General features: G+C 37.4%; 7 protein-coding genes across 7 annotated transcripts; 4 read left to right on the forward strand and 3 right to left on the reverse strand.

Moving 5' to 3' along the window:
* Nucleotides 1–240: 240 nt before the first annotated feature.
* On the forward strand, nucleotides 241–1,748 carry PHYBLDRAFT_164685 (C2H2-type zinc finger transcription factor; the record flags this gene model as incomplete). The annotated part of the gene is made up of 2 exons (XM_018435058.1): nucleotides 241–1,020; nucleotides 1,095–1,748. The coding sequence occupies 2 exons, from the start codon at nucleotides 241–243 to the stop codon at nucleotides 1,746–1,748; spliced, it is 1,434 nt and encodes a 477-aa protein (XP_018295836.1).
* A 1,362-nt stretch (nucleotides 1,749–3,110) lies between these two features.
* Nucleotides 3,111–4,981, forward strand: PHYBLDRAFT_131340 (hypothetical protein). The gene is made up of 3 exons (XM_018429418.1): nucleotides 3,111–3,155; nucleotides 3,224–3,354; nucleotides 3,419–4,981. Exons 1-3 carry the CDS (start codon nucleotides 3,122–3,124, stop codon nucleotides 4,544–4,546), a joined length of 1,293 nt encoding a protein of 430 aa, XP_018295837.1. The 5' UTR covers nucleotides 3,111–3,121; the 3' UTR covers nucleotides 4,547–4,981.
* Nucleotides 4,982–5,743: 762 nt separating this feature from the next.
* Nucleotides 5,744–9,399, forward strand: PHYBLDRAFT_141659 (hypothetical protein; the record flags this gene model as incomplete). Its single annotated transcript, XM_018430639.1, has 13 exons — nucleotides 5,744–5,986; nucleotides 6,099–6,366; nucleotides 6,455–6,747; nucleotides 6,904–7,054; nucleotides 7,115–7,316; nucleotides 7,390–7,433; nucleotides 7,508–7,729; nucleotides 7,814–7,925; nucleotides 8,013–8,151; nucleotides 8,220–8,297; nucleotides 8,650–8,763; nucleotides 8,826–8,874; nucleotides 9,275–9,399. 13 exons carry the CDS (start codon nucleotides 5,744–5,746, stop codon nucleotides 9,397–9,399), a joined length of 2,040 nt encoding a protein of 679 aa, XP_018295838.1.
* Nucleotides 9,400–9,686: 287 nt separating this feature from the next.
* Nucleotides 9,687–11,425, reverse strand: PHYBLDRAFT_179999 (hypothetical protein; the record flags this gene model as incomplete). Its single annotated transcript, XM_018438248.1, has 4 exons — nucleotides 11,004–11,425; nucleotides 10,010–10,087; nucleotides 9,923–9,944; nucleotides 9,687–9,778 (listed from the first exon to the last, which is right to left on the reverse strand). Exons 1-4 carry the CDS (start codon nucleotides 11,118–11,120, stop codon nucleotides 9,687–9,689), a joined length of 309 nt encoding a protein of 102 aa, XP_018295839.1. The 5' UTR covers nucleotides 11,121–11,425.
* Nucleotides 11,426–15,341: 3,916 nt separating this feature from the next.
* On the reverse strand, nucleotides 15,342–16,726 carry PHYBLDRAFT_164689 (hypothetical protein; the record flags this gene model as incomplete). The annotated part of the gene is made up of 4 exons (XM_018435059.1): nucleotides 15,342–15,528; nucleotides 15,604–15,665; nucleotides 15,816–15,850; nucleotides 16,591–16,726. 4 exons carry the CDS (start codon nucleotides 16,724–16,726, stop codon nucleotides 15,342–15,344), a joined length of 420 nt encoding a protein of 139 aa, XP_018295840.1.
* Nucleotides 16,727–17,996: 1,270 nt separating this feature from the next.
* Nucleotides 17,997–19,952, forward strand: PbIdha (isocitrate dehydrogenase NADP-dependent). Its single transcript, XM_018440080.1, has 6 exons — nucleotides 17,997–18,170; nucleotides 18,238–18,337; nucleotides 18,480–18,640; nucleotides 18,721–19,269; nucleotides 19,351–19,541; nucleotides 19,683–19,952. The coding sequence occupies exons 1-6, from the start codon at nucleotides 18,018–18,020 to the stop codon at nucleotides 19,771–19,773; spliced, it is 1,245 nt and encodes a 414-aa protein (XP_018295841.1). The 5' UTR covers nucleotides 17,997–18,017; the 3' UTR covers nucleotides 19,774–19,952.
* Nucleotides 19,953–20,941: 989 nt separating this feature from the next.
* PHYBLDRAFT_108178 (hypothetical protein) lies at nucleotides 20,942–22,673 on the reverse strand (the record flags this gene model as incomplete). Its single annotated transcript, XM_018428032.1, has 5 exons — nucleotides 20,942–21,340; nucleotides 21,412–21,516; nucleotides 21,601–22,206; nucleotides 22,340–22,497; nucleotides 22,637–22,673. Coding segments are annotated over 5 exons (1,305 nt in total), but the record flags the coding sequence as incomplete, so codon positions are not given.
* Nucleotides 22,674–24,009: the final 1,336 nt, after the last annotated feature.

Below are 24,009 nucleotides of genomic sequence, written 5' to 3' on the forward strand. Positions count from 1 at the left end.
TTTGGGGGGGGGGGGGGGGCAACGACGTCATTGTGGAGATTGACGAAAGCAAGTTTGGTAAATGTAAGTACCACTGGGATCATGCTGTCGAGGGTTGCTGGGTGTTTGGGTTTTGGTCATATATTTTGGCTGGGTCAACAAAATTGACCAAAAGCAGTACTCTTTTTTTTTTACTCTTTTTTTTTTTTGTGAACCAGCCTGCTTTTGTTGTGTCTCCCTCTTTTTATTTTATTCTTTTTTATGGTTGCAATGGCGAGTAAAACAAAACTTGTTACTATTTTACAGCAATGTTTTGAATGTCGAAAGACATACAGCACTCCACAATCCCTTCGAGAACACATGCAAAAGCACAATATACAATTGCCACAACGAATAACAGGAATCAGACGATATAATAATGATGAATATACCTATGTTAAGGCTACCAAATCACACGATGACATTGAGAAGCACTTTGGCTGCCCTGCATGCATCGCTCATTGTATGGAAATCGACGAGTTGAAGACCCATTATTATGCCAACCATTTAGAAACCTTGCCAGAACAATCACAGACGACATCGCAGGAAGAACCAGCGACAGGGCAACAACAAAGCTACAACAGCCAAGACCAGCCTAACAAACGTCGCTTAAGCAATATCCTTGGAACTGAGTTGTTGGATCCATTATGCCTATCGTTTCCGCCTCTTGATCACGATGACCATTTGTTGGTACAAAACTTCGATGCAACAATGGCGTTTCATAAGCTGCAGCTCTCATTATGTCAACACAAATGGAAACTATCACTCGAAAATCACATCCACTGCGCCATGGCAGCCACCCACATTTTGCTCTTGTCACGAAATCAGTACCCAGAGGATTTATCACCCTATTTCAGCAATCACGACCTCAAGGCAACCATCAATGGGATTGAGACAAAATATGGCATTAGAAAGCTTCCTATGTCAATGGCGACGACTACCAGCATGATCGGCATCGCTCAAAATCTTACCATGGGAGTAATCAGTCGAGATAAAGCGATTGTACATCTTTCGGATTTGGACCTCCCACAAATGAGAACAAGTTCAAAAAATGCATAATCGATTTGATTCGGAAGCTTCCTCCTGTACCTATTGCAGAAGACATCAACGAATTTGAACTTAGCACTCGATACGTTGATCCTTTTTTATCCGGTTTATTTGACGATCCGGACGAGGGCATATACCTACGGTGGACTAATGAAATAACTTTAGAAGCTCGACAGAATGAAGATTTATCAACAAAACGTCCCGATATATGTATAAGTCGTTTACATGGGATGACATGGGCGTCGAATCATGGCTATGGGGAAGTTAAGTCAGCTGCTCAAGGTGGTAACAATTATTCGATTTGTCGGGATCTACTTCGCGTTGGTATATTCTGCAAGAATGCTCTCGATACACATAACATGGAAGGTGTACTGGGTCTGCAGGTTATTGGAAGAATGGTTACGTTTTATGTCTTGGTTTTGCCATCAACAGGACTTTATGTCATGTACGAGCTGGAAAAAATCAAGATTCCTAGCTGCTTGGATGATTTAACTAAACTTATTGTGGATATGCCTCGCGTTTGTCGCGTACTTGACACCTTCAATCGCATCTGCAAACCATCAGTCCATCAAACAATGCCTAGCCGACACCGCCCAACGATCACGACGTCTGCCTTCAATGGCGTTTTTTCACCATCCCAAGATCGCAAAAGATCATGTCATTTGAAATATCAACATAATTAGTAATCAACTCAAAAATAAAAAGAATTATTCGATCTATTGTGGGCTTTGCCGTGTTTTCTTTTTCTTTTCTTTTTTGCTAAGCATTTTGTTAAGAGTTTTGTTAGGCACTTTGCTAAGCGTTTTGCTAAGCATTAGTTTTGTATAAACGGTAAGAGGCAATTATGTTGGACCATGCATATGGGCAGACTGGGTCAACAAAAGTGAACAAATACAAAACCCAAACACCCAGCAACCCTCGACAGCATGATCCCAGTGGTACTTACATTTACCAAACTTGCTTTCGTCAATCTCCACAATGTCATCGTTGCCCCCTCCCTCCCCGAGTGCTTAACAAAGTGCTTGACAAAGTGCTTAACAAAAGGTGCTTAACAAAAGGTGCTTAGCAAATTTCCCCTTTTTTCATTTTTTTTTTTTTTTGCTTTGTCAAAGCGTCTCAACCGGCACCCGGGGTTTCATCCATGTATCCGAAATCACTCTAATTCTTTCACTAAAGCTTCTAGTATATTGAATATGCAAAAAATAATTTGCACTTGATAAATCAAAGGATATTAAAGAAGTTGAATTTATTTCAATTCATATATCATTTTCTTGGTTGGTTGGTGATGTAACTTTGGAATAAATCAAATGTTCCTGTAACTGAGCTCTTAAGATAACAAACCAAACAAAGCCTAATAAGAACAACGGTTTATCATAGACGCATAATTTCTAGTTTCTTTCAATATTGTTAACATTTGATGTGTTACATCTGAGCTAACAAAATAAATAAATAAATAAAATAAAAAAAAAAAAAAAAAAAAAAAAAGCCTTTGGGGTAAAAATAAAATAATAATAATAAAAAGGCAAGCCAAGGATAAATGGCTCAGTAGCTATAAAATAAAGTAAAGTAAACTGATTATGTATTATAAGAGGTAACATAAAGATACCTCTATAATTTGGGGATAGTACCAAGTGGTGTACATATCAAGTAACGAAGATGTTCAATTTAGTGATAGATCTGGTCTTTGTGCATATTTTTTTTGGGGGAGAAGAAAGTTAAAATTGAAACAAGTGATGGGGATATAGTTTATTAGAGCCAGAGAAGTATAGATCCCATCTTTAGGCACGTGCAATAGAATAAAGCATCTACAAAAAAAAAGTACAAACTTTCATACTGCAGTAAAGCAAAAAAAAAAAAAAAAAAAAAGATGAGATCCAGAACGGTACACAAAGCGGAGAAGATGGAGCTAGAAGATTTCACAGCCTGTGGTTTGATTGGCCAAGCGTGAGAAGGGAAAATTTTTTCTCACTTTAGAGCGCATTCAAAAGATTTATATAACACACAACCAAAAAAAGAATCAAACCATTGTTTCTTTCTCCTTTTCACATTTTGCAATATGGTCAACTACAAGGTCGCTGATATCTCCCTCGGTAAGTCTACTCTTTCTGTCCTCAATTACGAACCATATCACCAACCTAACCTGGTCTTCTTTATCTAGCCGCTTTCGGTCGCAAGGAAATCGAACTCGCTGAGAATGAGATGCCCGGTCTTATGTCAATCCGTGAGAAGTACGGTCCTTCCCAGCCCTTGAAGGGTGCCCGTATTGCAGGATGTCTCCACATGACCATCGTAAGTATTTTGAAAACATAAATGGGCAACCGGTCTATCGTTCTTACAATCACAAATCATATAGCAAACCGCCGTTCTCATCGAGACCCTCACTTTCTTGGGTGCCGAGGTTACCTGGTCTTCTTGCAACATCTTCTCCACCCAGGACCACGCCGCCGCTGCCATTGCTGCCACCGGTGTCCCCGTCTACGCCTGGAAGGGTGAGACTGATGAGGAATTCATCTGGTGTATCGAGAAGACCCTCTTCTTCCCCGACGGTCAGCCCCTCAACATGATCTTGGATGATGGAGGTGATCTTACCAACATTGTTCACGAGAAGTACCCCCAGCTCTTGGCTGGCATCAAGGGTCTCTCTGAGGAGACCACCACCGGTGTCCACAACTTGTACAAGATGCTCAAGAACGGTACCTTGAAGTTGCCTTCCATCAACGTCAACGACTCTGTCACCAAGTCCAAGTTCGACAACCTTTACGGCTGCCGTGAGTCCCTTGTCGATGGTATCAAGCGTGCCACCGATGTCATGATTGCTGGTAAGGTTTCCGTTGTCGCTGGTTACGGTGATGTCGGAAAGGGTTGCGCTGCTGCCCTCCGTGCTTTCGGTTCCCGTGTCATTGTTACCGAGATCGATCCCATCAACGCTCTCCAGGCTGCTATGGAGGGTTACGAAGTCACCACCATGGAGGATGCTGTCGCTGAGGCTCAGATCTTCGTCACAACAACCGGTTGCCGTGACATCATCACCGGTGAGCACTTCTCCGCCATGAAGGACGATGCTATTGTCTGCAACATCGGTCACTTCGATATCGAAATCGATGTCGCATGGTTGAAGGCCAACGCTGTCTCTGTCAGCAACATCAAGCCCCAGGTTGATCGTTTCACCATGAAGAGCGGTCGTCACGTCATCCTCCTTGCTGAGGGTCGTCTTGTCAACCTCGGTTGTGCCACTGGTCACCCTTCCTTTGTCATGTCCAACTCCTTCTCCAACCAGACCTTGGCCCAGATTGCTCTCTGGACCGAGCCCAGCAAGTGGAGCATCGGTGTCCACGTTCTCCCCAAGCAGCTCGATGAGGAGGTTGCCCGCGCTCACTTGGGTAAGCTCGGTGTCAAGCTTGCCAAGCTCTCTGCCAACCAGTCCAACTACCTCTCCATCCCCGTCGAAGGTCCCTACAAGCCCGAGCACTACCGCTACTAAGTTGGAGGAGTGTTGGTATACAAAGCAAATTATTATTTTTTGCCATTAAACCATCCTTCTTATCTTTATTTTCCCCCTTCCATCTCTCTTTCTGTTTTCTCTCCGTTATAAAACTCATATAAAATATTATCATTGCGCTTCTTTGTTTCATAACCATTATGGCAGTTACCAGGCATTCCCATTTTTATCTTCATTATCTTCTTTGTTTTCTTTTATAGCTAGCAAAGTAAAGAATATCATCTATTTTGTAAAATAGAACGTTTCAACATGTTCAGGGTAAATGCTGCGTACATACAATAAAAAAAAAAGAAGAAGGCTCTGGCATTTCAACATGTAAATTATAATGCATAATGTTTTTTATTTATTTAATTTATTTATTTAATTTATTGGTTTAAAGTTCCGAATAATTAATAAATTTTTGAAGTTAAAAAAATGATATCAACTTATGGCTGATAAATTTTTGTTCCGTTTTTTTAAATATATTTATTATATAATTTATATGGACACTACTTTACCTACCTGTGTATTTATCTCTTTTGGTCAGGTCATTTTGGCGTTACTGAAGGAATACTGTTCACTATATGATGTAAAAGCTTTCTTTCTTTATTTCTTCTTTTCGCCTCAGGAATTAAAATAACATCATCAAAACCACATTTTTTCTATGAAGATAGGCCCGATAAAGTCTACATTAAGGAGGAATAGTAGGGTTTTTAACCTGATAAAAGGTATATTCAACGAAATCAGGAATTCAAAGGTATACACTGGATGTACAGCTCTGCTGAAGGCAGTACAAAAAGAAGAAGAAGATTCAGAGATAGCACAATTTTAGCAGAACCAAGGTAGAATACATTCTCTTTATGTGCAAGAGCTCACTTGTAGGCAGCCTTTATCTTATGTAGCAAATTGCAAATATGCGATGGTTTCATATATAGTCACACATTAGATACTAAACGTCAACGGCGTATATAACAAACAAAGACGAGTCAAATCCCGTATCTTCTGATCTGTTAAACCTTCTTGATAGTTAGTACGCTCACTTACATGTATCACTCTATCCTCCCTCAGTTCTTTAGATACGAAACTGTGGAAAATTGATCCGCACACACATTCTTTTCTGTGTGCCTTACTAGCACACTGGCGACATATTTAGGAAATCGAATCTCCCCTCACAAACCATACAGGATCTGGTGGCATCTAATGCACAGCAAGAACTCTAATAGACGGCGGCTGTTTAGTCATAAAATAAATTATGCGAGTGATCCAAATTGTGTTCTGTGCGACAACTCTGAAGACTATAAGCATCTGTTCCGAAAATGTGCTCTCAAAAAAAACCAGCCTGACATCAAAGCGCATCCCGGTTTTTGGATAATCCTGCTCCTCTTCATTTTGACCAACTTCTTTTCTCCTCCGTACCGCCGACTCAGGATTTACAACACTAATGTGACCCCATACATTGTTTTGGGATGCACCTTAAGCCCCACACTAAAAACCCGCTATGCTAATTAGCAAATTATACAGCATGGCCGTGATAGTTACCTCAATTGTTTAAAAGAAACATATTTCTGCTATGGTTGCCACCAAGTCGGTCATATTCACTCGAAATGGTCGACCTTCTCGCACTGGAGGGATCGACAACTTGTACAAACGGGATCATAAGGCTCCTGAACCCCATTGTTCCCCTTGTACCCTCTCCACTTACTTTTCCGGCTCGTCTACGAAGATGGCTACTTTCCCCTTCTTGATACTTCCCTCTCTGTACCTGGGTCTCGGCACAGCTCTAAAAACTCGAACAACGCTGGTCTCGTCAACAAGAAAACCAAGTCAGCGCCAAACCTTCTGTTCATTCCAGAAGGAAACTTTTATAATAGAGAAACTATCTTTGAAGATTATCCTACTCTCACTAAAAAGGAGATAAAGACATGGAAGGTGTAGAGGAGCACTTTGATGAAAATTGTGAATACGACCTTATAAACAGTATTGGCGAAATATCTCATCCCTCAATATTTATGATAAAAATTGCATCTATGAATTGCCGTGCATTGCTTATAAGAGACCTTAGATTATGTGCGATCGATTTTTTATTAGCCCTTCAAGAAACCCATGCCAATACTGATCATTCGCAGCAAATGTTTCACATACATAATTCAACGCAAACACTTTCTTGTGGTCTGTACACTGTGGTCTTGTTTCTCTTTTTCCGCGTATATCTTTTATCAACCCTCTCTTTCGTATTTGCGGCCGTTTAATCCCCACTAATATAATCCATGCTAACAATATATCCCCCTCTTATCGTGTATGCGCTATATATATTCCTCCCACCTACCAGAACCGCTTTTTATTTCTGCACTCTTTCCTAGGCTCTCCAGAATAACTTCTTCATCTCCCAGCCTTATACATTCTATTTGGAGATCTTGACTATACTTATCGTACTACCTCTGCCAACTCTCAACAAGTTCCTCTCAAATGGCCAAACTCTACTTAACTATTTTATGGACTCTATCCCACCAAGTAGAGAACTCCTTGTCCTAACCTTCTATCGATAACTCTGCTCCTTTTCCTTCTACGTAGATCATGTATTCGAATTTCCTCGCCTTGCTATATGTCTCAATGTCTTGTCTGATAATTGCTTGGTAGCGGCTACTTTTATGCTCACCGCCACCCACGAAACAGTAAAGGGACCGTGGCGCACCAATCCTCAACTTGCCCGAAACCCCGCTTTCTGTAATAAACTCGAATATTACATTCATACCATCGTCTTTCTTTCCTCCCCGTATATATCCTCCACAAGACTGATGTGAGAAACTTAAACATAAACCAACTACTTTCATCAAATACTTTACTAGGTGCGGAATCCAGGCACTTGTTACATTAGAGGCTAGCCTTCAAAGTAAACGCAACACGCCAATCCACAAGTCCAGACATAAACCAGCTCCATTTTTTTTATTTCATTATCCTTGAAAGCTAGTTACAACAATTCCAGTTGGAGAGAGTGCAAACCCTTGCCCACAATGCGGACAAACACCGGCAGGAGAATAGAGAGATTCCAGCAGACTACCTTAAGTGTGCAGTTGCCGAATGACAGTCTCGAAAGAATACTAACCATCTTCGCTATTCTTCTACAGACCACTTGTACACTGAGTCTGATAGAATTACCGAGGCGGTCACTGGATTATGTAAAGCTCCGTATACGCCTAAACAAATAGACCATATACCCATAGACGATTTATTTCATAACCCACCCTAAAATACTTGCCTCTCAAATATCAGACGTTCCTCACTGGCAGTCATATTTTCCGTTGACAACATACGAGGAGTGCCTCGGTATCCAAGAAAAAGCACCCAAATATTATATAGACTCCCTTATGATACTCTTCAGCTTGTATTTACTTATCCTTCCTGCACCCGACTACTAATCCAAATGTATAACGAAGCTCTCACTGGTGGTGAATTACTATCATCCTGGCAGACCATCTATGTTCCTACTACCAAAGAAATACTGTATTTCGTCTTTGAAGATTTGGAGACCAATTACCCAGATCAACGCTGACACCAAGATTTTCGCTAGTCTTCTTAACGGCCGCGTGGCCAGAGGTGCTAGATCAATTGTATCCCTGTACCAAACCAAACTCTTTTACGATATTTTTTTCTTACTGATAATGGTATACTCACAAAGCTAGTTATGAATCATGTCAATTCCACTGGTCATTCCGGAATCGGTCTTCTCTTGTATCAGGAGAAAGCTTATGATCAGGTTAATTCTGACTATCTCAAACAAATTCTAGCCCGATGCAGTTTTCCTTCTTCCATTATAATCTGCGCTTCAAGTTTTTCCTTTTCTTACAACCTTAAGATTAACGTCAATAGCTTCCTCTTTTCCTCTTTGTCAAATGTGTGGATTCGGAGAGGATGACCTCATGTATCTTGCTCTGCTTAACTTGGTCTTCGCTCCACTTTTGCGCCAACATATTCACGATCCATAATTTCCTGGATTTGGCATACAAGATACTTTCAGCCAACACTCTTCTCTTCCCATAAAGCTACTCGCATATGGTGATGATCTTTTGGTTTCTCGCTCGCAGACCCAAGACATGTCCTGATTACAGCACCACCTCGCCACTTACGCCTCTGCTTCAAAGGCACGTATCAAACTTCACAAGAGCCGTATTTTATCTGTCGGGTTGCCCTCGCAGTCTCTGAATGAACACAACTTACAGCTTGTAGATTGTTGACGAGCAAGATAGTCGCTCTTCTGGATCCCTTTGCTACCTTGCCTTCTTAGTCATTTCCTTTATCACTCAAGGCAGCTTCTTCTGATCTGGTGATGCTTTGTAAGATACACCTTTTTCATCATTATCTGTCTGATATCAACCCTCTTCTTCATTTCATTTTCCCAATTTTTGAAACAGTCGATTTCGTTCATACATCAATCTTTTCTTTAGCATCTTTGCCGCGAATAACCTCCATCCTTCTAGTTTTGACTTTATTGTGGTAAATCTGGTGACTTTTATGGATAATCTTCTGGGTTTTGTATCTTTTACTCCATATGGTTTCCCTTGGTTTTACTTCTTTTTTGCGTCACCCCCCGGATTCGGGATGTCTACAAAATTGTCCAAAACTTGGATACTATTTCTAGACACTTATCTTCTTCCTCCTCCCGTTCACTACACATTCTTTGCAGAATATTTCAGAGTATATATGACTATTCACTCTTCTTTCAAACCTTCATAGCTCGTGTTTGGCTACCTCAAAGGATCTTGACTGCACAATTTGCTGACCTGATGATACGCAGTGGCTCTGAAGTTTATCTTTCTGCACTTTTGTCCTCCCTTATGCACCTTACAATATCTGGCTAAGGTAAATTCATCGCAAGGTTTCTTGATGCTCAGTTTTCTATGCTGTGCTTCTACTCCATTCCCACCTCCTACTTGGTCTTTCTTTGAAAATGAAGACTTTTTTTATATAAAACTATTTCTCTTTGTATATTTCTTCGAGCTTCCCCACTGGCAGACATTCTAGCACACGAATTTTGGATTTTTCTCTCCAACCTCTGATGGATTTAATATACTGTACAAATTTACCTCCCCACCTCGCCTTGAACCCACTCTAGAGTCTGCTTTTATACTTGGCTAGGTTTTTTTTTTTACTTCATGGAAACACCACTGAGATTTCGTATCTGATCGAACTCCTTTTTGTTGCCACGAATGTCATCATTAGATATAGTTTTCTGCTTCACTGTTTACACGCCAAAGAAAAACTCAATCAACACTCATTCCCAGTCTAGATATCTAGAGATTTAATATTTTATACTTTCCAAAAACATAAAAACCAAAAAAGCAAGTTTTGACATCTTTTAAATCTTTTGAGCAAGAGTCCCACCTACCAACCAACTAGAGCTTTGCTACATACAAGCAAAAAAAAAACTCTGTTGATTTTTTTTGTTGACTAACAAGGAAAATTATATACCTCTGTTCTGGAGTAATTAAGGTCATCAACCTTGGAGATTATCTGCCCTTCAATACTTTGGTAGTGGGCTAGAGTAGGCTGTATTAAGTATTATTAATTTTGAGTGTGATCAATTGTGACATTTAATTATCTTTGCTATTCCTGTTTGTAGGTCATCCACTCCACAATGATTGGGCTTTTGTTTTTATATGTTGATTAGCTAGTACCAAGCGTTATTTTTCTTAAAAAGAAAATAATTGAGTTTGCTGAATTTGTTTCAATTTTTGAAACAGCCATCTCCTTGTATGCTTCAGAAAGTACGTCAACTACATTAAGGGCGTGTTAATCTTATAGAATCAGATGCAACAGCATTACATATTCAATGTTATTATCAGTTGAGTGACTAATGTACGTAGATTGAGTTTCTTGTTTTCAATCTTCATACAAAGTCTTTTAAATGTGAATTAGATTAGACAACTATTACGCGTAATTATATTGCAATGTGTAAGATTAAAAGAGGGCCATTCAGTTCTAAAATCAGTCTACTTTGTGTAATGGCACAAATATTCAAAGAACGGGTGTTTTTAGGCGGTACTTATAATCAAGTTCTTTCTACATTTGACTTCTTGTAATTACCGTGTCAAACTTATTCATTACTCATTTTTTATTTTTCATCAACTTAAATGCACAATAAAAGACAGATGTTTTTTGGAGACATGGTTTTAAATAGTTTTTATTTGAAAAAAGATTTGATTTATTAACTTATTAACTTATTGCTACTATTACTATCTACTTTATTTTTCTATACATATAAAAAGGATACAAAGGGTTGTCAAGCTCTTAGTCCCCACACAAGGTGGCTCAATCTCCCCCAGGACGAAAACCTGGCTTGACGGCGAGGGAGGCGGACAGCAGAGTATTATCTCAGACTGAACTCATCACGCTTTTACAAGCGGCACAACTGCAGAGGGGGCCAAGGACTACACGGCATGAAGCACATGTAACACATCTTTACCCGCGCTTCACAGCAATGGCGTCCCGTCCATGACCCATGTCTGATGGCGCCACTTTGGGGCAAAGTACCGGCTGTCGTCACTGTTCTGTGGTCATCGGTTTTCATAGCTACATTCATAGCTAGAAATTCCTAATCGACAGCCGCATTGAAGAAAGAAAGAGAAAAAACAAAAACCAGAAAAAAGGAGTACTTTTATCTTTTTTTTCTTTGCCACTCAAAAGAAAAAAATAGATGGGGCTATCCCAAAAAAGGGACATTCCGTATGATTCCTAAAAGATTTTCATGTATAATCAGTCCATCAATCAATAGCCTAACATAACAACAGAAAGCCACCTTTGTAATTGGCAAAGAGTATCCTATTCGTCACTATATTATATACACTATACCGTTTGTAGCATAAAATACAAGAGGTTATGTTTGATGTTAATGCTGACAGTAATTTTGATAGCATTTCTGGGTGGAGTCATTTAGCAAAGAGAAAAAAAAAGGTGTAGTAAATAGTTTTATAAAGAAACACAATTCAAGCAGCTATCTAACTTTGGGATATACTTTTCTATGAAATAGTTTTCCATTGAGAGAGATTAAAGCGTACCAATATAATCTAACACAGAGACTTGAAAAAAAAAACAAATACTTGAAGACTATATGAGAGTAGGCAAATGTCAAATACTTGGCATATATGAAAAATATACATATATGATTATAAATTCTTATAAGCTATAAGTAGTCAATAAAATTAAAAAAGATATCTTTTTCTGATTATGCTAACATATAAACATACAAATACATCTATATAATAATGTAGATAAGTTAAGTTTAGTTGCTGAATGCCTATGACCAAGTAGACTTGTGATATTAAGGAGTTGTCAGCATAAGCTATAAGAAAAATATATAAAAGAAAGGGCAAAATAGTAAAGAAATATAAAGTAGAAGGAGACAAAAAAGCGATGATATAGTAAATAGAGAGAGAGATAAAGTAGCAAGAAAGCTCGTTTTACCAATTAATACTATAGAGACTTTTGCTGGGATGTCAGATAACAGATTACTTCTCGTCGCAATTTACTGTATATAAGGAAGTAAACAACTCAAAATTAACAGTGAATGGACACTTTAAAGTAGTCAAAAGCCTGTTTAGCTGTACTATGGACAGGATTAGTGTGTGCCTATGTGTCCACAATGTAGCCGGAAATAATAAAAGTAGGTCAACTTGATGGTCTTTATAAAGAGCTTGTGGTCATTAAATTACAGCTTCTGTTAAATTTTTCCTATAGATATATGTAACTCTACAATACAGAAAACAAAAATAATTGCTAAGCATATTTTGTAAGTCCTCAAAGTCATTTTCCGTGTGATAATAATGATAGGCATTTTCTTATTTGTTGAGTAACAACTAAGTAATTTGACAGCACCAAGTCCACCAAAGTTACAAATAACTTATCAAAGCTGACTTGTTTTAGTATATTTTGAGGGCCCCAGTAGTGTTATTAATATTGCGTGTGGTTGGATTAAGCGTGAAGAAAAAAATAAAAGTATTATTTCGTGAGCCTGAACTAGATCAACTTCGCTCTGTTCAACAAATCCACTGTTGATAGTAATAGTTTTGCTGTATACACATCTTCAGCTATATATTCTGCTGTACCAGCTTATTATGTCCTAGAATTTCAAGATCCAAAGTGATTGAGCTTACACAATGATAAAATTATTACACCGTGCTTATGTCTTTTATGAGCCTGAATTCCAGTAAAGATGTTTTTATTTAAATAATGTAGTGAGTTTGATAACTTGTATGGGTATTCCTCTGGTTTTAGCCTATCTTGTTCCACATGATCTCCCTATCTTTTTCTCCTCTTGGCTTCACTTCTGAATCCGAGAGGCCTATAAGCTTGATACAACTTTGAATGTTCTCTCTCAATTCGTACCTTCTTCTCTCACTAGCTCACCACACATTTCTCGCAAACTGCTCGACTTATAAATAATATATCCCTCTTCTTCCAAGCCTTCGGGACTCATGCTTGCCTATCTCAAAGAATCTTGCCTGTTCAATTTTCTGACATGATTATACGCAGTGGCTCTAAAGTTGACCCATCTACACTTTTGTCTGCTATATCCCGTAGCTTTCATTGTAAGTACATATATATATCTCGATACCGTTTCTCCTGCGAAGTTGTCTTTTTCTCTACTAATTATGTGTCATAGGCAATGCATGTCATATAATGGCTCAAATTCTGAACTTTTGCTCTTTTATACCTTACAATAACATGAAACCAAAAAAAAAAAGTTTTGACGCCTCTGAAGCCTTTTGAAAAAGAACTCCATAAATGAACCAGAATTCTGTTCAATACAAACAAGAACTTATATGGAATACCTTGGTGACAAGCAACCATTAATCAACTGGGATACTAAATTATGAAACCAAATATCTATATAAATAAGTATGATTTTTTTCTCTTGAGTAGATAAAGCACTATCATAGTACCTATTGTTTTTTTTTCATTTTATTTGTTTATTTCAGGGCTTTGTTTGTTGAATGTGTCCATATATTGACGTATTGGTCGGCTCAGCCTTTACAGAAATGTACTTGGCTGCTATAGAAATGGTGAAAGATAATAAGGAAACAGAAAATAACAGAATGGAAGCCTTATAAACGATTTGTTAGACATGCAAGGCTGGTTCATTGGGAAGATAATAAGCTACTATTTTATGTAGGAAACTTGTTTATTACAAATGTAGAATATGGGAAAATAATATAGATCTATCATTTATACTTATGTCTCTTCTTTAGCGTAATGTATATTTATGCCATCACCCAGTCTACTCCGCTGTATAGAATGAGTATCGAAAGGAAGCACGGCACAATGAATCAGGAGTTAAAGTAACACACTACCAGAAGCAACAAAGCCAATAAAACTCTCTAAAGACTTTGGTGCCGCCTATCACTCTACTGTTTTAGAGAACGAAAAAGACTGATTGTATTTGGAAATACTTGAAAATAAAATAATAACGGGTGAATTAATTGATCTGTCTGTTGAAAATAAGGAATGAAAAATCTTCTATTCACATAATATTCAAAGTGATATTTTGAAGAATATATACCACAGGTCTTTTAAAAATAATTACTAATTACTTTCAGTAATTTTTTTTAAAGAAAAGAGCTATTAGTCAGGGCTACTTGAATATTATTTTATATTTAAAAAAAATCGCTTTAAAACTCGATTTTTTTTTCAAAGACGCTACCAACACAATAGACTTTTTCTGCCCAAGTCTCTTTGTGCGTGCTACAAAAAAAACACTGTTAGCTATGTTAGAAATGCTAACAACGTTGCTGTTTTTACTTAACTTTTATTTATGGATTAGAGGCAAATTTAGTAATACTATTCCTTACAGATGTAAAAAAAAACTGTAACTCATCAACGCAGAAATGACTATATAATCTAGTATACACAATATAATAGATATATATATATATATTGATATTAATATTTTTATTCTAAAATATTAGAACCAAGAACTTCTGAAGAAATGATCACAAAATTCTTGATGTGTGACATATAAAAGCTTAAAGCAACGTTCTGAATTTTTCAAGAGATTACCCTGTATTTTCAGTTTAATTATACATATACTTTTAGCGTTATATCAAGCTTCAGGGCTAAGAAATGATTGCCAAGATAAAATAAAGAAAAGATGAGTTATGAATCTACTGGGAAGCTCATTTATAAAACAAAATTTTATTTTGCCCTTTTATTATCATTATGATCTTATTATGAAAGTCATCTATATCGTATTGGATCAAATTATTATGATATAAGCACCAGTATCAACATAATATTTTTTACGTCTTTATTCGGTCTACAAGTCTCTAAACCATATAATTCTGGATAAATTCTGTATATATAATATAATACTTCCAAAGAAACACACATGATATTTAATACAATCTCATTAGAAAGAGATCTTTCTTAAACGCTTTGACATAAGCAGCGTTTTTTAAACCATCGTATACTAGTTAATATTTTATTAATTAAATAGGTAGTGACATTTTCAATCAAGAAGTATTGGCAAAATAATAAGCACATTTACAGTATTTGTTTTTGTATATGTTATATAAGGTTCTTCTTTATCTCAACCTCACATCAACCATATTTTATAAATCTTAAATATCGACTATGAGTAGATAAGAATTCAGATATTTTAATTTTAATAATTTTCCTTTCAGCATCTTATGTATGATCCCAGAAGTGTAACCAAGGAAAGCATTTTCGTTTTTGACTTTCTCGAATTAATTTCGGAGCCACGGAAGAAATATATCTTATAATAAACTCATATGGATTTTTAATGGTACTAATCATCATCCATAACCAGAAGATCTCCTGCTAAAAAAACCACACCGAGTATTAGGATACCGTTTTCCCGCTTCATTCCAGGAGTAATGTTGTATTTTATCGTACAAGAAACTCTTCCGATGATTTTGGAGCCGACATCATTGATTTTAAATATGAAACTAAAGCGACCTGTCCAGTTAACGACCCTTTTATTTATTTATTTATTTATTTATTAGAAGTTCATATTTCTATTGATCTGTATATGTATAAAAAGCTTGTACATTGTAATATATGGACTAGCATATAAACGCTCGACACACTTGGTTTTTAAAAAGACTAGTTTCTAATGTTGAATTTAATAAATATATTCCAATTACATATTTTGTGGCCTTTTGCTTTCTTGTAATTAATTGAAAAAAATCCAATCCCTCCTCCTATCTTTCACCGTTTCTCAAACCACATTTTAACATATATCTAATTTCCTTCAATTTACCTCTCTTACATACGATACCATTGTTTGATTCCTAACTTTAATAATAATAATAGCTATAATTTCCGTAAAAATACATTATCGTCCTACTGTAAGGTTTCCTAGACAAATACACAAGCAATTATACACTATTTTTTTAATTAAGTTGAATAAATATGTATCAAGTAGATCAATGATAAAAAAGTTGGTTTATTTCAAGATATATATATATATATATTGACGGCTTTACAACTGTCCGTAATGTTTTACTTCTTTATCAATGAACTGATTGTTTAGATTTAGTGTAGATCAGTTATGAATTTTGAAAGGCAGGAGCATTTTTATATCATGTATATATATAATACATATACCAGGATTTCAATTGATAAATACACAATGAAAGACTTAAAAAAGATGTGTAGCTCTGAACCAACAAAAGGTGATAAGAGTATTTGAATTATAGACCTTATGATGGTTACTATTGAAAAAGAAAAAGAAAATGCAAAGGGGGTACATAATAATTTAGTTGTAGGTTGCATCTTTTGTGCACGGCCCACACCCACGTTATGTTTACAAAATGAACGAGGTTTGCTGTGGTCAAAAAAATAATAATACCCATAAAGGCTGGCTAGTTTAAATGCCAGTGTGCAAGACTTGCAGATATGATTTTTTGTATCGTATGACAAATATAAAGTACCTAGTGTCTAGTGTCTAGTGTCTAAGTATTTCTTTTAGTTTATTTTATTTTTCCAAATGGAGTTTTTTTTCTGGTAGTTTCTTCGGAACAGGTCCCATTTACCAAGCCAATCGTAAAATTCGTTATCACGTTTGAATAAGATTTGTCGGAGCGTTTGACTGTGTATAAGATAAATGCGTTTGAATATGACGAGCTCAAGAGGTTGATTGATAGGCTCCATTTTTACTAGGGAAGTCATCTCTTTTTTTTAAAAAAAAATATTGCAATATTTTCTTGGTCTTCATTATTTAAATTAATGTCCCTTTAGTTAAAGGTGACTAGAAAAAGAAGATCAATAGAGATCCCTCCAAGTTCCAAAGGCTTTGCGTGTATGATTTCTTTTATGGATAATCTTGTTGATAATCTAAAAACATCCTATAATAGGGCATTGTCATTATCTTTTTAAAAAAATAAAAAAAAATAAAGAACAAAGATAGTATGTAAAGTACATTAGTATTTCCTCCTCCTTATCACATACACTCTCGTTTTCTTTTTATCATATCCAATGTATTCCCTATTAGCCTATGGCTCCGTTATATTATCTGATGTCCAACCAAGAGAAATAAAAAGCAACCCATATTGGAATAAGTCTATGAATGTATTATTTTTGGTCTTGGACCCCATACAAAAAGCGACAAATGGCGGCAAGTCAAACTGTAGAAAATAATGGGTCAAATTTGCATTGGACTAGACCTTGTAAATGAGCGTTCTTTCTTACCAATAAAAAAAACAGAAACAGCATAGTCCAGTCTAGTATATTGTAGAATATAGAAATTACAAATCAAAAAAAAATAACATATATATATATATATACATATGTATGTATGTGCGTGTATGTATGTGTATAAATATATATATAATTTGGAATTTTTAATCTCTTGGGAATGATACCCAAGATATTTTCAATGTACGCTTCTGGTGTACTACTTCCGCTTATTTATTTAGTAGGGGTCGGAAGTGACTTTTATTTTTATATATATTTGTCTTTGAAAGAACCTGAAAGATAAGTCTTGGTAAGCAACAGGTGAAATGACGATTAGGATTGATTTGACCTGCTTAATCGGAGAGTATTTCCCGTACGTTATTTTGTGTCCTGTCTGTGGGTTGTGATGTGTATATATTTGTACATCTTGTACAATTCCACACTGATCCCCGCCATGGTTTTCCCGTAGTTATAGGCTTACCAAATACCGCCAAAATGCGGGGAGAAACTTTTTTTTTACAGTTCAAAAAAGTCAATGATCTCTGTAGGTGGATTTGACCGCCTCTTGAATATTTTAGTCTCTCGTATTCATTTGTCAGTTCTGCAACCCCAAAAGAGAACCCTCGCCCCCCTCCCCTCCCCCCACTTTGTACGTCTTGTAATCTGTCACGCAAGTGGAGTCTCATATATTTTATTTTGTATAAAAAGAGTGTGGCATTACAGGCATTAGGGTCCCTTCCTTCTTCTCTTCTCCTTTTTCAAGTCGCAGTAGATTTACATAGACACTATGCCCAAGATTGTTGTTAAGAACCCCGTTGTTGACCTGGATGGTGATGAGATGACCAGAATTATCTGGCAGATCATCAAGGACAAGCTCATCCTTCCTTATCTTGATATTGACATCAAGTATTACGATCTCAGTGTTGAGAACCGTGATGCCGTAAGTTGTGAATTTGTGACAAACATTCCCAATCTAAACATTGTCCATTGTGTCCGTATTTCAACAGACCAACGACCAGGTTACCATTGACTCTGCCGAGGCTATCAAGAAGTACAATGTTGGTATCAAGTGTGCCACCATCACCCCCGATGAGGCTCGTGTTGAAGGTATGCTTACAATTTAAAACAAAAAATAAAAATAAACGAAGTCCTTTGGTATATTATTTTGTGTGTGTGGGGAGAACAAAGGACGGATGAAGTCGCGTCTGGCATTTAATAAACTAATAACCCATTTTTTGTGTCTTTAAAGAATTCGGCCTTAAGAAGATGTGGAAGTCTCCCAACGGTACTATCCGTAACATCTTGAACGGTACCGTTTTCCGTGAGCCTATCGTCCTCAAGAACCTTCCCCGTCTTGTCCCTGGTTGGACTGAGCCTATCATTGTCGGTCGTCACGCCTTTGGTGACCAGGTAAGATATGAGTTAAATACTTTCTTTTTTTTTATAGTATTGATACTAAAAAAAACTCCCTTCAACTTTATGTACCATAGTACCGTGCTACTGATTTCGTCGCCAAGGGTCCCGGAAAGCTCGAGTTCATTTACACTCCTGCCGATGGTTCAGCTGTCCAGAAGTTCGATGTCTACAACTTTGAAAACGGAGGTGGTGTTGGCATGGCCATGTACAACACCGATGAGTCCATCGAGGGTTTCGCTCACGCCTGTTTCCGTGTTGCCATTGACCGCAAGATGCCTTTGTACTTGAGCACCAAGAACACCATCTTGAAGGCCTATGATGGTCGCTTCAAGGATATCTTTGAGGAGGTCTTCCAGAAGTCTTACAAGCCCCAGTTTGATGCCCTCAAGATCTGGTACGAGCACCGTCTCATTGACGATATGGTTGCCCAGGTCTTGAAGTCCAACGGAAACTTTGTCTGGGCCACCAAGAACTATGACGGTGATGTTCAGTCAGATATCATTGCTCAGGGTTACGGTTCCCTCGGTCTCATGACCTCCGTTCTCTACACTCCCGATGGTAAGACTGTCGAGGCTGAGGCTGCCCACGGCACAGTCACTCGCCATTACCGTGAGCACCAAAAGGTATATTGAGAAACCAAAAAGAAACTAGATCCCTTTTGAAGTAGGGAAAACATAACTAACGAGTATATACGCACATTTTAGGGTAACACCACTTCTACCAACCCCATTGCTTCCATCTATGCATGGACTCGCGGTTTGGCTCACCGTGCCAAGCTCGATAACAACCAGGAGCTTGCTCAATTCACACAAGATGTTGAGCGTGCCTGTCTCGAGACTATCGAGAACGACAAACATATGACCAAGGATCTTGCTTTGATTATCTACGGAAAGAGGTAAGACTTAACATACACCTAGAGAAAGAGACGTAGAGAAAAATTGAATGAATGAAAGAATGAAAGAAAGAAAGAAAAATAAGGGTGGCAAAAAGGAAGGTGTGATATTATTGGTATACTAATCTAACATTGTGTTTGTAGCATGACCCGTGAAAACTACTCCAGCACAGAAGAGTTCTTGCAGCAGATTGCTGACAAGTTGGCTGCCATTCGCACCCGTGCTTCCCTGTAAAAAGTCCAACCCAAAATCCAAAATCCTAAAATCCCTCCTACCCAAGCCAAAAAGAAAATCAGATTTTTTTTTATATCTGAATTTGTTCCATACTTCTTCCATTCCCCCCCACCCATTTTAGATCTTCGTTTAAAGATCTCTTTATTATTAACATATAAAAAAAACTATTATATATATATAAATCCCGACTGACATTTAAGACAATGTCACACAATAATGACCTTTATCAGATGTAAGAAAGAAAGAAGAAAATAAGGTACCCCTTTTTCATGGAACCCAAGCCCTCTTCCTTTTTCTTATTTTGGCTCTACTTCCCACGGTTAACAGGGATTCTTTGTAAACACCCTTTGTGCGTGTATAAATTACACTATAAATTCGAGCAATTTTTTCTTTCTTTTTGTTGTACTTTAAACAAGGATTAGTCCGTTCTTTCTATTTTATATGCGCTATTTTCAAAAATCATTTGCACACTTTCCTCACACTCACACTATTCTTTGAGCAAAGTGTACAAAATCTTCCCAGCAAGTAGGAATCTCGATCAGCTTTCACACCTATTTACTTGGCTTTTCTCTTACATAAGCAATTTTGTCGCTTTTCATAGTGTATCTACAAACACATTGTGTACATATCATACTGTTGTTTCTTCTTTCTTTCTTTTTAACAAATAAAAGGAAATGCATGTTATTTTTCTGAAAGTGAACAAATGTTATTTGGAAGTAGTATAATAAATACATATATTTAAAAGTTATATAATCATACTGAACATTAGCAGGGGGTTCCCAGTGAGATTCATTTTTGTTTATTCTGAGCATTTGCACATACATACGAACGCAATAGTTCCCTCTGTTTTTTTGTTCTATTCAAACCTATTCAACTTATTCGTACATTCTCCAACAATACAAGCATTGCACATTTTATAAGTTACTTTGTACAATTATAAAAATTTATAATACAAAACATACACATTTGTGTAATATTAGTGTGGAAAATGAGTAATATAAAATGTACAACTTTGATTTTGGTTTTGGTTTTATTTATCAAAAAAAAAGTTAAAAAAAAATGAATTGACGTTTTGTATGAATTCATTAATCAAAAAGAAAACATTGTGTTTACAATTATAATGTAATTTCCAATACAACTCGGTCTTTTGTGTTTTGATTGGAAAGGCTTATTTTTCTTGTTCAGCAGTCTCGGACTCCAAGACCTTTACAACACGACCAATAGCAATGGTCTTACCCTCGTCACGCAAAGTGAAGCGACCAAGCTGAGGATAATCTTCAAAGGTCTCAATACACATGGGTGCGGCAGTCTCGACACGAGCAATAACCTTTTGTCCCATCTTGACAAACTGAGGGGGACGCTTGGACTTTCTGCCGGTTTTCTTGTCAATCAAGTGAAGAAGGGATGTCAAAGTGATTTCTTCGACTGAGGCATGGAGATGAAGCACAGCGGTGTAACCAGCGCAGATAATGTTCTTATGGTCAAGAATAGCGAGTTGAGCCTCGAATACAGTTGTAGTCTTAACAGGCTTCTTCTTGTCACAAAGCATGAAACCTGGAGAGACTTCCTAAAAAAATACAACACATGTATGTTTAACCTTCCACATATCAATTACTTAAAGTTGTATTATATATTTACATCTTCTTCGACACCCTTGAGGCGCATACGGATATTATCACCACAGATGGCATGGTCGACTTCATCTTCAGTCTCATTGTAGATAGCAGTCACTTCAGTAACACGCTACAAACAAACGGGCAAACAACCAACTTAGCATTTAAAATATCATCGTCTTCTTTTTTTTCCCATTTTCTTATAGTAATTTACCTTGTTGGGCATCAGCAACACATTCTGTCCCTTTCTGACGCTACCAGACTCGATCTTACCAACGATAATGGTACCCATATCCTTATACTTTTCGGCAATAGGAACCATCAGAGGAGCATTGAGCTTTCTGTCAAGAGTCTTCATGTCATCCAGATACTCGAGTAGAGAGGGTCCGCTGTACCAGGTGCATTCACTGCTACGGTCCTTAATGTTAGCACCAGTGAAACCGGAAACAGGCATGAAAGCAATGTCAGTCTTGGGGTTGAAACCAGTCTGCTTGAGGAAAGGTGTGAGCTTGGAAAGAATCTCATCATAACGAGCCTTGTCCCACTGGACAGTGGGATCATCCATCTTGTTGATAGCAATAATCATCTTGTTGACACCTGAAGTCTTGGCCAACATGGTATGTTCACGGGTTTGGCCTCCACGCTCGAAACCAGTCTCAAATTCACCCTTACGGGCAGAGATGACGAGCACACCAACATCAGCTTGAGAAGCACCACTGATCATACTTGGGACAAAGTTCTTATGGCCAGGAGCGTCAAGAATAGTGTAACGACGCTTGTCGGTCTCAAAGTAAGCTCTGCCGCACTCAACAGTCTTACCCTATTTTTTTAAAAAAATAACACACAGTCAATACACTTCGAACCAAAGTTATATTTTCAAATGTGCACTTGTACACATTGTGAAGATTCTTTTTTCTTTTTCTCTTCTCTATACATATTATGTAGTCTCTTACCTTGGCTCTCTCTTCTACATTAGTGTCCAATGCCCAAGACAAATACCAGGACTCTCTACCGGCTTCCTTTGCTTCCTTCTCATACTTCTCCATAGTACGCTTGTCGACCATACCAGTCAAGAAAAGGATGTTACCACCCATGGTAGACTTTCCAGCATCTACAGATGATTATTAGACCCAAATCCTAATACTTTCTCCAATAAAGAAAAAACACATGTGCGCACATACGCACATACGCACATGCGCACATACGCATATCATTTTTTCTTTTTCCTCTTTTAAACATTCATTACTTACCAACGTGACCCATGAAGACGACGTTAAGATGCTCCTTGCCATAAAGATCATGAAGAATGTCATCGTCAAGCTTCTCAAGTTCTTCTTGAACAGCCTCTGCCTTTTCAGTAGCTGCCTGGATAGTCTTCTCGATATCTTTCTTGGCAGCCTTAGGTGCAGCCTTGGGAGCAGCAGCCTTGGGAGCAGCAGCCTTGGGAGCTATTGTGCATTATTTAGAAATTTTAGGTGAAAAAAATGTATAAAATGACACTATTTACCAGCAGGTGCAGGAGAAGGCTTGACAACGCGAGGAGCAGCTAAGTTTCAAGAGGGAGAAGGGAGATATATATATATAGGTGAGTGGACTTGATCTCGGTCGTATCGTACGGTCAATAGAAACACACCAGCTACGGGAGCGGCTACAGGAGCAGCAACTGGAGCAGCAGGAGCTGGAGCTGGAGCAGCAACGGGGGCAGCAGGAGCTGGAGCAGCAGCAGGCATTGTCCAGCTAGGGACAAATGCTCTTGCTCCAAAGTTAGGCTTCCACTCAGTGGCAGTGGGGTTAAGGTTCAACTTGGAGGTCTCCTTAGCGAGACCGTTGTCGGCACCGTTCTGACTCATGATGCGATGTATAAAATAGACCCGTCTCAAGGAAGAAGAGAATATAAATTGTAACAAAAATTTTGAATCACTATTTTCGTCATTTTGAGTCTCCGACATTTAGAGAGTGCTGCGTCATGACAAAAAGGAGGCTGGGTGTTTTATTTATATGTGGGTATTTCAAAAAGATTATTCTTCTTTATCAGAAAATATATAATTTTTTCATCTGTTTTCAATAATGGCTTTGTTTCGATAATTATGCATTTTGTAGGGAATTTTATCTTAGAGATGTATTTATTCTTAAAAGAAAAATATATAAAGCGAAATATAAGAATAAGATTTAAATAAAATAAATTGGGGGTTTCAAAAAAAAAAGAAACCTGTACAGAATTTTTTGTCAGGATTATTAATCGTAAAAGTTAAATTCCAAAAGTATGGGATAATAACTCTATTCTTTGTAATATCATCCAGTAAAATTGTAACTTAGATGTTTGCTCTTAATTAGGTTTTCCCTTATTAAACTGTTTGTATTAATTATCTTTAACTGACACTTTTTATAAGGGGGCAACTGAATGAAAGCCTCGATATTTTTCACAATAAACAACAATCACAGTTTTGCGTCAGTTATGATTATTATAATCTTTTTTTAAAAAAAAATGAAGTCCAGTTCTTGCCAAATGCAACCAATTTATCTTCTATTTGGATATATTCATTTTTTGAACTGATTTAGATATATAAAAGTAAACTATCTTAGTTAATTGCGGCTGATGGTTACTTACAGGCAGAGAGCTAAA

The sequence above is a fragment of the Phycomyces blakesleeanus genome, assembly GCF_001638985.1.
Source record: "Phycomyces blakesleeanus NRRL 1555(-) unplaced genomic scaffold PHYBLscaffold_4, whole genome shotgun sequence".
In the NCBI taxonomy this organism is placed as follows: Eukaryota; Fungi; Mucoromycota; class Mucoromycetes; order Mucorales; family Phycomycetaceae; genus Phycomyces; species Phycomyces blakesleeanus.